The 15,101-nt window shown below is 47.5% G+C and overlaps 1 protein-coding gene across 1 annotated transcript in view; it reads left to right on the top strand.

The window, feature by feature from the left end:
• Nucleotides 1-14,620, top strand: part of REC8 (REC8 meiotic recombination protein) — a 579,900-nt gene extending 565,280 nt beyond the window's left edge. Inside the window, exon 19 of the mRNA XM_086920433.1 lies at nucleotides 14,532-14,620. Coding sequence (XP_086776559.1) covers nucleotides 14,532-14,620 — 89 coding nt within the window. The remainder of the gene's footprint in view (nucleotides 1-14,531) is intronic.
• Nucleotides 14,621-15,101: the final 481 nt, after the last annotated feature.

Below are 15,101 nucleotides of genomic sequence, written 5' to 3'. Positions count from 1 at the left end.
GGCATTAACCTTAGAAGAACCCTTCTTTTAGCTTCATAACAATAGGGTACTTCTTCGCACCAACCCAAAATTAATCCCTAAAGTAGTTTCTACTTTTCATCTTAACCAATCAGTTAAGTTACCTGTGCTCTTCCCTCAACCTGAATTGTAGCAGAATGAGCCCTTCACACACTTGATGTCAGAAGAGTGATATTATATTATATCAAAAGGACAAAAGATTTTTGTAAAACAAAGCAACAGTTTGTCGCATTTGTACAACCTACTAAGGCAATCCTATCTCTAAATCTGGCATTTGAAGGTGGATTGTTAAATGCATTCAAACTTGCTATGCAAAAGCTAAAATAACTTTATCTTTACCCCCTAGAGCGCATTCCGTTCGTAAAATAGGTGCATCTATAGCTTTTTTAGATAACATTCCATTAGCTGCCTCCAGGAGACCCATCTTAAGGGCACAAAATGTGGATTCCTGGCGCGAGGAGCCTATAAGGTCCTAGCCCATGCAGGATATACATCTGGGTCCCGGGGAGTAGCCATTTTGATTAAAAAGTCCCCGCCTTTTACCGTGACTCGTACTTGGACAGATCCACAGGGGACCTATGTGGGGGTAACAGGGACATGGGTGAGGCAGCGGATCACTGTGGTCTCGGTCTATGCTCCCCCGAAACTGCAGACCAGGACACTGACTAGGATGGCAGAAATAGTGCTAGACACGCCAGATTCACTACATATTATAGCAGGCGCCTTTAATGACGTCATGTCCACCCCCCTGGACCGGTCAGGCACATGACTAGATGATTCCCACGCAACACCTCTGACCAGAACTGTGGGCACACTGAGATTGATAGACGCTTGGAGATGGCTACATCCTGACACCAAAACCTACTCTTACTACTCAGGGGCGCACAGTGTGTATTCCCGACTGGACTACGTCTTTCTTCCCCGACACGCCATAGGGCCCGCCCATGTAGCTGACTATTTGGCACGAGGTATCTCGGACCACTCGCCGCTAATGGCCCGACTGGGGAGCAGGCCGAGATCGCACACGGGGAGCTGGAGGTTGGCATCATGAGACCTGCAAAACTCTGCGATACTTCAGGACCTCTGGGCTGACACCAAGGTCTACTTCGCTGAGAATTTGGGCTCAGTGCAGTCGGGGTCACCTTGTGGGAGGCCTACAAGACGGTACTTCGAGATAGTGCGCAGAACAGGGTATCGTGGGAGAAACGGAAAGCCCGCAAGGAGCTGTGCACAGTGGAAACCAAAGTTTTAGACCTGGAGCGTCCACACTTGGCAATTGGAGATACACAAGTGCTTCGGTACCTGCTTGATGCTCAGCAACAATACAGGGATCTGGCCACCAACGAAGCGAAATCACTGGCACTCGCCACCCTGCACATACTGTACGACATGGGGGACAAGTCTGGGAAACTCCTGGCCTGGTTGCTTCGTAGAGAAAGAGACTCACGGTGGGTGGAGGGTGTGATTGATAACCAAGGACAACTGCATAGAGGAGACACCCAGATAGCCCACACGTTCACCTCCTACTTCAGGGACTTTTATGGGGCCCAAGATTTGGGTGATGCAGACGATATTGTGGCCTATTTAGATGAGATACACACCCCAATTCTAACTGAGGAAGACACTGACGCCCTGGATGCCGATATATCAGCTTCGGAACTGAAGGAGGCGATAACTAGGCTTTGGCCGGGGAAGGCTCCAGGTCCCAATGGCCTCCCTGCGAAGTTCTTTAAGAAGGGTGCGGACCTCCTAATTCCCCACCTTCTGGCACTGTATAGAGATGGAACCCAAGAGGGTGAGCTCCCGCCGGACCTTAGAATGGCCACGATAGTCCCGATCCATAAACAGGGCAGACCGTCAGACGTCTGCGAGTCGTATAGACCGATCTCTCTCCTTAATATAGAGGCCAAGTTATTGGCCACAGTTCTGGCCCTTTGATTGCGCCAGATGATTTCCAGGTTGGTTCACCAGGACCAAACAGGATTTCTGCCGGATATGGCGACAAGGCAAAATCTCCGGCGGACCCATAATTGGCTCATGGAAGTGAAATAAAGGGAGGACCCACATATGTTCCTCTCCTTAGATGCAGAGAAGGCGTTCAATGCGGTCCACTGGCCCTTTCTGGAGGCGACGCTGATTAAGTTCGGGGTCGGCCTCAACTTTCGGAGATGGTTGGGCCTACTATATACAGACCCGAGGGCCCGGGTGCTAGTAAACGGTGTGTTGTCACAGGACTTCCCAGTTCGGAGGGGGACCCGACAGGGTTGCCCACTGTCCCCGCTGTTGTTTGCCCTCACGGTTGAAATAGTGGCATGTCATATCCGTCAGGTGGATGGGGTACATGGCTTTCGCATAGCACGGGAGGACCTGCAGGGGGAGAAGATCTCCATATGTTACGCAACCGGAAATTACGATCCCGGCACTGTTTGCGCTCCTGGATAGGTATGGCTCCTTTTCGGGCTACAAGATAAATTGGCACAAATCGATCTTATACAGCCCACGCCCGGATGAAGATTGGCCCCCGCTTCCGGGAGCCCTACAGACTACACAATCTGGTTTTAAATATCTAGGGTTATAGTTGACTACAGACAAACAAATCTCATATCAAAAAAATATACTCCGAGTAATCCAGAACTTTGCAGAAGACGCCCTCCGCTGAAAATCATTGCCTTTAACAGTACTAGGACGAGCAGCGATGTTCAAAATGATCACGCTGCCACGTTTTTTGTATGCCCTGCAGAACGAATACTTCCCCCTGCCCCGACAGACGTTTTTGACAATTAATGCCGAACTGCGAGCTCTTCTCTGGCTAGGGAAACAACTGAGAATAGCCTTAACTACCCTTCAACGGAATCAATATAACGGGGGGATCTCTTTGCCAGATGTGGAGGCCTATTATTGAGCAGAGCATCTTGCACCAATAAATGACTGGCTGCACGGACCGGTGGACAACCCGACCTACAGACTAGAGAGAGCCACCATGGCACACCGCACTAGCCTGCACTATCTATACGGGGGAATAGGGAGGCGACGGCAGCTGCCCGCCACGCAGCTCACCATAGATGTATTGGACAGGTCGACAAAGATGATGGGGCGGGCACATAAGCTGACTAAACATACACCGATTTGGACCTATACATGGTTAACTGAACTACATAAGCTCGCCGGCTTCCGTGAATGGGACGCCATAGGGAATTCAGCATTGGGTGACTTAGTGAGAGGAGGGAAGCTTGGGACATACGAGTCCCTGAGGGCGGAATTCGGACTAACCCCAGCGCAGTTCTTTAAATACGCACGACTCCGTCATGCCTGGAAGGCCGAGACGGCCCTAGCATCGCAACTACCAGAATATGCCCCCCTGGAGGGTCGCCTGTTACAGGAACAGGTTCCCAATAAATTGATATCCCTGACGTATAAAACTTTGATTAATAATGTACCGGACGGATTAGGGAAACTAAGGGCGGCCTGGGAGCAGAATGTGGGCGACATGGACACCATAGACTGGGAGTCGGCCTTGATGCACCACAGGGAGGTTGCGGTTAAGTCCTGATTACGCCTCATTCAATATAAAATACTACACCGGGTCTATTACGACAGGGTCAGAATGCACCGCATGGGGAGAGCTAGTGATCCATATTGCTTGAGGTGCAGACACCCTCAGGGAACCTTTTTTCATACCCTATGGGAGTGCCCAGCCATAGTCTCCTACTGGACTTATATACTAGATGAACTAAGTAAGGTCGTGGAGGTGACGCTACCGATGGACCCTAAAATTGTGCTACTCGGAATCACAACCGACATATATTTGACCCGCCCACACTTGATCTTTGCCCTGTTAGCATTGGTGGTGGCAAAGAGAGTTGTGGCACGGGAATGGGGAGCTCCACTCCCCCAAAGGTGGGAGAATGGCAGAGAGGTATGGACATGTATATGGCGACAGAGAGAGTGACATATAAAGCTAGGGGCTGCCCCTGTAAGTTTCGCGGGGTATGGGGAAGTGGAGAAAATACAATGGGTTCGACGCAGGGTTGGGGAATGACTGAGAGGCCGCGGAGGACACCGGCCAGGATGTCGCCCTGGGCCAACGGCCTATGGCCCAGGACGTTAGATATACAGTTCTGTAGTAGGGGATCTCTATGTATAGTCATAATCTAGTGAATAGTCCCGCTCATGTGCGGGGACCCTGGAGCAATCAAAAATAATCTCTTAAGCTGTCTATTTGTGCAGTCCTGCATAGACACTTAAGAGAGAATTTAAAGACAAATAATGCAGCCTATACCTATCAGGCTACACTGTCCAGTACTTCAACTAGATATTCCACCAAGATTAAAATTCAGCACAGCCTGCCAAGTTTCTTTCATAGAAAAACTTCCCCTTTTACCAAGAAAGCCTCTGGAATGATAGAGAGGAAGGGGTGGACAGACAAGCCCCATAGGCTGCCATTATGTGGCTCAGAACAAGATACTGTGCCCTCTAAGGAAACTTTCTAGAACTCTCAGTATCCCAGAATGCACAGCAGGTCCCCTCCACTTTCAGTTCTTTTTTCTGGCTCCTGCTAGCAGGACCCTGGGGCATTGAGCTCTCCCGTTTTAGGGTTTATTTCAATTTTTTTGCACTTTAAAGTGTTAGAGTGTGTTCACTCAACGTGTTTTTGTGCCTTCTATAAATACGGGTGTTTTTCTGGTAATTCTGAGCCCTCATTTATCAAATATGCCTGACTTATTTGATAAATGCCCTGAGTGCTCTAGGAAGAACGCCAAGTCCGATCCACACGAGATGTGTATCCTGTGTCTTCCTTCTACACATGTTCCTGAGGAGTGTGAGATCTGCCAGACTTTCTCCACCAGGACCCAGAAGGACAGACAGAAGATCAGGCTCAAAGGGCTGGAGCAAAGAAAACAGCACGGTCAAGGTGGGTCTGGGCATGCTGGACCTGCTTCATCTGCCCGTGCTGAGGCCTCTGGGGGGATCCCCAGTGAGAAGAAGGCCAGAAAACACCACCTGTCTCCGTCAATAGCCTCGACGTCGGCGTGGAGAGGATTGACCACGGTCTGTTCCCCGTCTCCCCAGGGCTCTGGGTCGAAGCGGCGTCGGCATTCGACGTCGAGGGGACTGACGTCGAGACCTCCGTTGAGGTCGACGTCGGGTACAGATTTATTGTCATCGACGTCGAGAGAGGTCAAGGCGACACCGCCGTTCGACGTCGAAGAAGAGATCGTCGACGTCGAGAAGATCATCGACGTTGAGACGAAGAGCTTCGAAGTCGCGGCAATCTTCGACGTTGAGACGTAGATCATCGACGTCGAGGCGACGCTCGTCGGTGTCAAGAAGTCGTTCATCGACGCCGAAGAGGCGCTCGAAGCCTAAGAGGAAGGCATCGGCCTCCAGGAGACGTTCTGATGTCAGAAGCTCCTCCAGATCATCGGGGGCACGGCGGCGATCTCGTTCACTGACAGGGGGCACGGCCTCTCGGTCTCCCCAGTCAGGTCAGGCGAGGAAGAAGAGGAGAGTGGAGAAGTCTCCGGTCTCTGTGTACTCTGTGAATACTCGCCCCCTTATCCGAGGTCGCCTTCACCACTGCCTCCGTTGCCAAAGGATCCGCCCCCTCAGATTCCGATGCCACCTCCTCCTCATCATCCTCCTCCTCAGCCGCTTCATGGGCTGCCACCGACTCCACATTTGCCACCTCATGGGGGGCCGCCTGCTCCACCGAGGTCGGCCTCGTTGCCGCACTTTCCGACTCCGCCTACAGGGCCTCTTCTTCCGAGGCTCCCTGTCAGTCCGCCGCTAAGACCTGCGGAACGACCAAGGCCTAGGAGGTCTAGATCCCGCTCCGGACGGCGCCACAGGAGTGGCAGGTCTAGGTCCCGTACGGTTTCGTCCAGTGCCAGGGACTACTCACCTACCCTGTCGGAATCCCCTCGGACGAGGGTGTCACTTGTGGACAACATTATCTCCTACCAGGATGTGCTGCTGAGAGGGGCGAGCAAGCTGGGCATCACACTTACTGTGCCCACGCCGACGACCTCAGTCATTTTTGAGGCCCTTCATAAGAAGCAATTGTCTCTACCTCTGTTACCGTTAGTGCCGGGATTGGTGGAGCACGCCATGGAGTTGTTCCTCACTCCTGCGACTACGAAATCAGCCCCCTCCAGGCTACAAAAGAAGTACAGGGCTCCTTACTCGGACCCAGCATTTCTCAGGGTGGATCCGGCACTATCTCAAGAGGGCGGTCCCTCGTTTTCATGGGGGCATAGCCATATGCAAATGAGGAAATCTCCTTACCTCTGCGCCCACGCTGTATTATGGAGGCGGGCCCAAAGGCAAACAAGCTGTCAGGAAGTGCACTGAAAGTGCAACACAAAAAGGTGGTGCAATGTTGATACCCCCTGATGGCAGCCCTGTGGAGGGGGGCAATTTGGTCCTATGGACCCCCACTCATCCCCTTGCAAGCGGGTAAAGTTACTCGCGGCTAACTCCTGCAAGTTGTTCTCCAATCCCTCTTAAAAGTGCTGGCGGGTTGCCTCCTGCACAGTGAAACATCGAGTGGCTTTTGAAGTAGCCTTTCCGTATTTCACTTGAATGTGCTGTCCCTAGGTCAGCAAAAGTTTGTAGCTACCCTCAGGGCAGCGCAATTTTCCTAATAGGGCGCACTTTCCCTGTTTGCGCGCTGTTCACCTATTCAAAGATGTGCCATGGCGCAAACATGAAAAATGCCCCTTATCTGTAATAGGGACCCAGGTCATCCCCCAATCTCCTTGGGACTGCAGACATTTCAACACACCGCTGCTTCCCTTCTAGATGGCATTTCACATCAAGGTTATCTGAGGCTACCCACTCAATTTTAATTTCCACTTGACTTTCAAGATATTTTTCATCAGTGAGGACCTCATGGTCCAGCAGAGATTCACCATTAATGCCTCCAGCAACAAATAATCATATCATTCAGTCCAGTACAGTGTCATGTAAGAGAATTAGGACTCTTCCGCCATTTTGGGTGACTGTGGAACCCTCTGCTGAGAAGCTTCTACCCATTTACTCTGCAGGCAATGATTGCAATCTAAGCAGCATCCATAGAAGCCAGCCACTCCATAAGCAGTTCATCCACCTGCTGAGGCGCTCATCATTCTTGCGCCACAAGAGAAGACAAATTTGAATACAAACATAAGTGAGGACCGTTTGGAAGACTCATGTGAGCAACAAATAAAAGAGCACCACACTCAGGATCTCTCAAGGAGACACAAATCAGAATATGACTGACCAAAACATGTCAAGAGCTCTTTTTCAACACAAAAAAATCTAGAAAGGATGTCCTGGGCAGGAAGAATCAGCAGAAAAGCGTCTTCCTTCTCCTTGGTTACACCACAAACAATCGTTTTACCTATGACAGCAGATTTTCAGACTGCAGTACTTGATTTCTTTTTAGGAGGCTACCAACGGAGAGAAGAAACGCTGAACATTAAAACTAATATTCCCGTCTATAAGGTATCAGCTATTCTTGAGACATTGGGTCATAAGCCGAAAGCAAAACCAATCGTGCTGGTTCTGTGCTTTATTCAGCCCACAATGCCTACTTTTCTTAAACCCCTTTCTGTTAAACAGTTAGTAGGAAAGCTGTAAAAGTACAAGCCACTCTGAATCATTTAGTAGTGGCCTTGACTGCCAAAATGTCTCTAATTCCAAAGCTAATCCTAGAAAGAAGAGGGTACGGTATGCTCCTTGGGGAGGAAACTGTCTGACATCAGCTAACAGATGGATAGGAATTTGTAGAAGTACAAGCATGAATATTGAAATATCTTTATTCGGCAAATTAATCACCATAAAAGAATACATATACATTTACATTTCCAAATTACCAGTAAAAAGATTATAAAATACAATAAAAAAGCATGGACACCTCATTCATTAGTTTGCTAACAGTAAATTCATCATCAGCTTGTAGGACCCCCCGGGTGCAGTTTCAGTAAGCGGGAGCGTGTCAACCACGCACTTCCCAGAAATTTAGCCACCCCACAAATCATACTGGCAGATGAAGAATCTGTAGAGAGGACGCGTAGTGCCTGGCTATGGCACCTCAACCCTAATTCCCTACAGACGGGTTTCAACCAGAATTTCCGCGCCCCTTTGTAGGCTGGGCAGGCGAAAAATAAGTGAGCCACCGATTCCTTTGGAGCCGCACAGCCAGGGCATGCACGCAAGAGGGCATCTGAATTCGACCATCTCACCGAAAAGTCATGCACCGGGAGCGTCCCATATCGCAATTTTAGGTACAGCGCTCGATCCAACGGTTTAGTTATCAAATCGAGAAAGGGTTCCAATTTTCTCACACACTTAATTGACAAAAATTGATCAGTAAGTGAGCCCACATTCGTAAGCCTCGTAGCGTTACTCTGTACCCAGTCCCAGTATAGTTTTTTAATAACATCTTTGGGTGGCGGTGATTGCGACTCCCATGCCTCTCTTAGACCCAAATTGAAAGCCAGTTCTTTCAGTTTGTTTAGCCATCCTATTTTTTTACATGTGTCCAGTAAGAGTAGATCGTCCAACCCTTCTGCGTACTTTGCGAGCTCCTCAGTTCTTCTTAGACGGGACCAGAAGAGCAACGGGCGTAGCCTCACCAAGTCCTTTAATGTTCTTCTGCCCAGATTTAATCTTAGTGGGATCATTGGGGTGGAAGCGGGAAGAGCTACCACTTTCCTAAAGAAATTGTTTTCCGCTATCATCAGATCTGAAACCCCTTCAAACCCCCAAAGTTCGGAGCCATAAAGTGCTGCAGGAAGAATCTGTCCCTCATAGATGGCCATAGCTGGGGAGATCGGTTTACTACTTGATTCACGGAGCTCCTTCAGCGTCACCCCGGATACTCTTCGGTGACTGAGTAACATTTTGGAAAGATGGTCCTTCCAGGTCATGCGGCTGTTTATCCGGACACCAAGATAGTCAAAAGATTCGACCAGCTCGAGGGGAGCATTATTGAGCACAAAATTATTTTTAAATCTTTTTGAGGGGGCAAAAGCCATCAATTTGGTTTTCGATGTATTGATGGTTAAGCCTCGGGTGGTACAGAAGGAGCTAAACCGATTCAAGAGTTTTTGTAAGCCCACCGGGGATTTGGAAATTAATAGGGTGTCATCAGCGAAGAGAAGTGTGGGGATTTTCTCCCCCGCCAGGGATGGGGCATCCGTCTCCTCCCCCTTCAGATGGTCCACCACTCCATTTACGAATAGGGAGAAGAGGGTCGGAGCCATGACACAGCCCTGACGTACTCCTCTCCGCACTGGGATCCTATCTGTTAGTTGTCCCTGGGATCCCCATCTAACCCTCGCATAATTCCCCTCGTGCAGCTTTACGATTAGGTTCAGAAGACCGCTGGGAAAACCCATCTCTCCAAGTATTTCCCAAAGTTTTGTACGAGGGACCAGGTCGAATGCAGTTTTGAGATCTATGAAGGCCATATACAAACTGCATTTCTTGATGGTAACCGCCTTCCAATAGATGGCAAAAAAACGAAAGACCTGGTCCATCGTGCCTACCTTCCTTCTGAAGCCTGCTTGTAAGTGGGAGAGGATACTGGCCTCCTCTATCCAATCGCCTACGCTTTATTCAGCCCACAATGCCTACTTTTCTTAAACCCCTTTCTGTTAAACAGTTAGTAGGAAAGCTGTAAAAGTACAAGCCACTCTGAATCATTTAGTAGTGGCCTTGACTGCCAAAATGTCTCTAATTCCAAAGCTCATCCTGAGAAAGAAGAGGGTAAGGTATGCTCCTTGGGGAGGAAACTGTCTGACATCAGCTAACAGATGGATAGGAATTTGTAGAAGTACAAGCCCTATTCACCTCTTCTTTTCCTTCAAGACACTCCTCCGCGCGATTTGGTATTGCTCTCAGCTGCCAGATGGGCTCCACTTTCTAAGCTCATCCTGAGGAAGAGAGGAGTAAAATGGGCTTCATCAGGAGGAAAGTGTACCTGAAATCAGCCTTTCCATGATATAATTATCACCACAGGTTTCTCGAGACACTACAATAATTCCTGATTGGATTTCAAAGAGAGATTTGTCAGGGAGAATTGAGAAGATTTCTTTTACATTTTTAAGTAAAGGCAAATCAACTTGAATAGTCTATGGAATAGGGAACTGAAGCAGAAACAGTTTTAAGATCAATCCTCCTCTATCAGGTCAGTCAGAGCCTTGTTAAATGGCAATAAGGGCTCAGAGGTGGAAGGGTCAGGTTGTAAAATCTGTCAGATTAGCTTCAGTTTCCGATGGTTACTTCCAACCACAGATTCCTCACTTTTAGAATATTCCACAGGCCCCGGACTGGGTCAGGAAAGTTTTCACAGCAGTGCTACTGCCCGAAGCCAGGTGGCGAGCAGAGCCACATATAAGCACCATCCGTGCAGACTAACATAAGTTTGTTTTTTTCTGTGCCTTTGAAGACGAATCTGGAGCTCTGCTCCCTCTTTAATTGGTTTTTAAATCTAACTTAAGTGTGCAAGGGAACAATGTCCTTGTCTAAAGCTGTAGGGTGTAGAACATGCCATGACTGTCGAAAACCGTTGTCAATAACTGACCTGCACTAGGTGTACTTTTGGTGTTATGGCCTGACTCGGGTGAGTTGTGCAATGAGTTTACCCGAAGGTGATCCACGACTGTGAGGTGAAGCTGTACGTCACAGAACATAGGAAGAAGTCAACAGACTTCGAGTAAGTCGCGCTCCAAGTCTGGGGTAAGAACTGCTCCACTCTCAGGGCAATCCTGCAACAGATCTTCGCAGTCAAGGACATCCTAATCAGCAAATTTAGAGCTGTCGGAACCACTGTCATGGCGGTAGTTTGACAAACGATGGTCAGCCATGATGGCTAGCTGTCAAACTATTCACATTTTTTTTGTTTTTTAAAACAAACTCCGAAAATCGATGTGAGTTTGTGAGTAAAAAAATGATGCCCCTACTCGTTTTCTCCCAGGGTGTGGGGGTCATTATTGATTTTTTTCCGGTCCTCTCCCAGGTTTCTTCCCAGTGCCGATAGACTGGAAAAAGAAGCATTTCACCATCCACCCTAAATAGGGTTGACTGTGTGATGTCTTTCCTCTGAAGGACCCTACTCCTTTGGACTGTCAGAGGAAGTATTCTGTTGACGTAACCAACAGTGGCATCGTCAATGGAATACTTAAGTTCTGTACGTCTCTAAATTAGGCGCGTGGACTGAGGTTTTGGTGAACAGGGTACTCCATTGTGTATGTGACAGAGAACCTTGTCTGCCAAACTCTGAATCAGGCCGTTAGTCTCTATCAAAGAAAACATAAAATCTAATTAAATATTTTTTGATCAATGTTATCTATAATCAAACAGCAGAGACCTAGCACTATTCGGCACTCTCATCTATTTTATAAGCATATTGGATTGGTATGAGATGATATTCTTATCTTTTCCAAAACTCAGATGCACTCTGACCTAATCCCCTGTGCCTAATTGATTAATAATTTAAAACAACCAGAAAGGAGAAACCAGTCGTCAGTCAGATCACTCAGCAAACAGCACTCAAAAAATTAAGTGTATGTGTACCATAAAGAAAAAGGTGTGGAGAAATGAGAAAGTATCTCACATGTGCACCACCAGAGGAGCTACTGGCAGGTTCTCACCAGCTTGCGTGTGTACTTATTATTATTATTATTATTATTATGCTGTTTTATTACGCGCTCAATTACTGCCGGAGTATCCTGGTGCGAAGATGAAAAGGAAAAACAGAATAGAAGCAGAACAATAAGACAGAAGGCAGCTAAAAGGCCAACCTGAATAAAATGCGTTTTCAACGCTTTTTTAAAAGAGCCGAAGTTCAGGGTAGCTCGCAGGAATAATGGAAGTTCATTCCAGGCCAAGGCGGCCTTCACCGCCACTGATTGCCCTCCCAGCCGGGCACGCCAGAAACGTGGGACCTGCAGCAGATGTTGAGCGGCAGAGCGCAAGGGTCTATTAGGAGAGTAACGACTGAATCGTTTCATCAAATATGCAGGACCTTGCCCATTAATGGCTTTAATAGCCAGTGTAAGAATGTTAAAGATAATCCGCTGTGGAACTGGCAACCAGTACAAACTCTGCTAGTGATTCTTTACGCTCACCCGCATGGGGATATTACCTAACAGTCGGGCGGTCGCATTTTGAATCACTTGGAGATGCCTCACCAAGTAAGCCGGGGAGCCACTAAGCAAGGCGTTGGCATAGTCAAGCCGCAAGAGGATTAACTGACTCGCTTGCTGAGGAAGGAAGATAAGGAAAAAACTTCTGAAGCGCTTTAAGGGTCCCAAAGCAGCCCCCCGTCAGCTTCTTAATGTGAGCCTCGAACCGGAGGTCCTCTCCGAACCAGACCCCCAAGTTCTTAGCGAGGATATTGACTAAACAGGGCATCGGAAAGCCAACCGGCCAAAGTAATTCTCTAAAACTAGGGGGAAAATGACCATTACACTTCAATTGTGAGGAAGCAAGCCAATTAAAAACTGAGGATAGACAGGACTGAATTTGCCCTGTGTCTAAGACATCGCTGGGCCACGTAAATAGCAGCTGCGTGTCATCCGCCTAGGAAATAATTTTGGCCCCTAGTTGTTCGGCCAATTTTATCAGGGGGGTCAAATAAACATTAAAAAGCAAAGGGCTCAGTGTGGAGCCCTGAGGGACCCCCCTGAGGACTTATCATCATTGATAACTTTCTCATATGAAAAAAGATATGTGTTCAGTGTAGGGAGTGTGTGAAGATTAAATGTAAAGGAAAGGCCCGTGAAAAATGAGACACAAGAAGTCTCTAGTAAATATTGAGCTAAACTCACACACATACTCGCAGCTTTTAATCCAAAACGTGAGTTCGCCGATTATTAAAACACAGCATGTTGTGAACCACTTCAAGGCATGCCAACATGTTTCATTGCCAATTCAAAAGTAGCTGCAAATTCGTCAGGGCATTCAGGGTCAGCAAATTTTTGGAGTGCTGTTTGCTGAGTGATCTCACTGACAACTGGTTTCTCCTTTCTGGTTCTTTTAAATTATTAATCAATCAGGCACAGGGGATTAGGTCAGAGTGCATAAAAAGCATCTGAGTTTGGGAAAATATAAGAATATCGTCCCATACCAATCCAATATACTTATAATATTGATGAGAGTGCCCAATAGTGCTATGTCTTTGCTGTTTGATTACAGGTTGATTGGGGGGTGACCTGGCACATAAATTCCCTCTGCAGCTCCTTGTTGAGAAAACAATATTATCTATAGCCTTACAAAGACATTTGTTAGAGATAGATGACCGTTGAGTAGACAAGTGTGTCCAATATTACCTCTGACAAGTAGAGCGTCTTTCACTTCCAGCCTGAACACCAATGTATAGATTTCATGTCTGAGAGAGCAACTGAAAATAAGTAGCACCCTTTCAGCCCAGCATTACTTAGTCCTCACAATTATTGTACCAGGCATCCTTCTCTGTAGTCAACAAATGCACAGTTGTTGGAGAATGTTGTGTTGACCGTGTCAAAGCATGATCTGATGTCTTGAAAAATATCTTCCACATCTTGACAATCTTTCAGGGATAGCTCCTAGTTCAGTGAAATCCAGATGACGGAGCTACTATGGAACACACAGGTTCCAGCATTATACTTGTAAGCCTCAAGAGGGAAAAAAGAGGATAGGCACCCTCCAGATTTCCTTCTGTAGCCTGCAAGGTCATGGGAGACGTGCATCCATACCATAGCTAGGGAATGCACCAGCTGAACTTTTCTTTTTGTAATGACAGGAAACTGCCCAGCTGTTTAGGTTGCCCATCAGAGACAGACACTGTCAGAATTTAATGGAGAGCACTGAATTCCCATGTAGGCAGTGGGACGGCATGAGGTACTTAGATCAGGTAGCATAGTTCACTTTCTTTGGGTGAGGCTCATTATCATTCAGGTAAGGATTGCAACACAGAAGAAGGACGAGGTGGAAGCAGTGTGTTTAGTGGTGGTGATTCTGAAAGGATAAAAGCAAAGTTTAGCAAAATAATTTTGGTGCCTGTATTAGACGAGAACTGACCTTAGCTAGCTGGAACGCTGCAAGGAAAATACTTTCAATTTAAAACTGTTTTATCACCCTGATTGCTTCATTACTTGTTTACATTAATACAGCTCCCAAAGCGTGTACTACTCCTCAGAAGCAACAAGGTGAGTGTACTACTGTAGCTAGAAATTATTTGGTGCTATCCTTTCCTGTTTACACACCGTCCATGTTTCCTGTTTCACTTGTCCTCGACTTTGCTTCATTTTTTCAACTGTACACTGGGTGTAGGCTTCGAACAGAACCCTCTACATTTCTTGTCCAAAGGACACTGACACTTTTGATAATGTGCACGGTGACACCCAGTGCTTCACTATGCCCTTGAGCCTGCTCCTCTTTGACATCATTGGTTGATATTTGCCATGTGCTGTGTTTTTACAGGTGTGCCTAACTTGTCTCTCCCTGGCTCTTCCTTCTACCCCACCCGTCTCCACCTTTCCTAGTTCTCTCTTCCATGCAGATCCTTGTGCTGGAGCAAGAGGAGCCTTTCGAACGAATTCTGATCAAACCAGGAAGCAGATTTTATCAATAGTGACGCCTATGCGCGCAGGAGTCTCTGACTACAACCAGTGGAAGAGTCTATAACAGATTCCAGCGCAGAGAGCATTACTATTACTAGGGAAGTGGCCATGTACTGATACCGACGCAGATCAAGAAAGTCTACAACCTAAGCTTAAGGGATAAACCTGGCCAATGAATTGTGTTACGGGATGTCACATTCATGCCCTGGGCACACCAGGAGCAGAATGGAAACTGCTGTGTTTCTAAGGTTGGATCCAGAGGGCTGCCAGGCCAGAGCAGAAGCAGCCTAGAGTAGTCTTAGTGAGAGTACCTTAGCCTGCTGCTGCTTGAAGCTGAGTAGCCCTGTTGTGAGTCCCAGAGGATGACAAAGCTCCATGCTTCAATGGTAATTACCTACTGTTCACTCAAGGAATACAACACAGTTCAAGTTTCTGATTATGTTCATGGTTTATTGTTAACGTATGTTTGCAATTATGTAATTAACTTCTGAA

This window comes from Lissotriton vulgaris, chromosome 5 (genome assembly GCF_964263255.1).
Source record: "Lissotriton vulgaris chromosome 5, aLisVul1.2, whole genome shotgun sequence".
Classification (NCBI taxonomy): Eukaryota; Metazoa; Chordata; class Amphibia; order Caudata; family Salamandridae; genus Lissotriton; species Lissotriton vulgaris.
The sequence above is the reverse complement of the archived record's forward strand: the minus strand, read 5'-3'. Positions and strand labels throughout refer to the sequence as shown.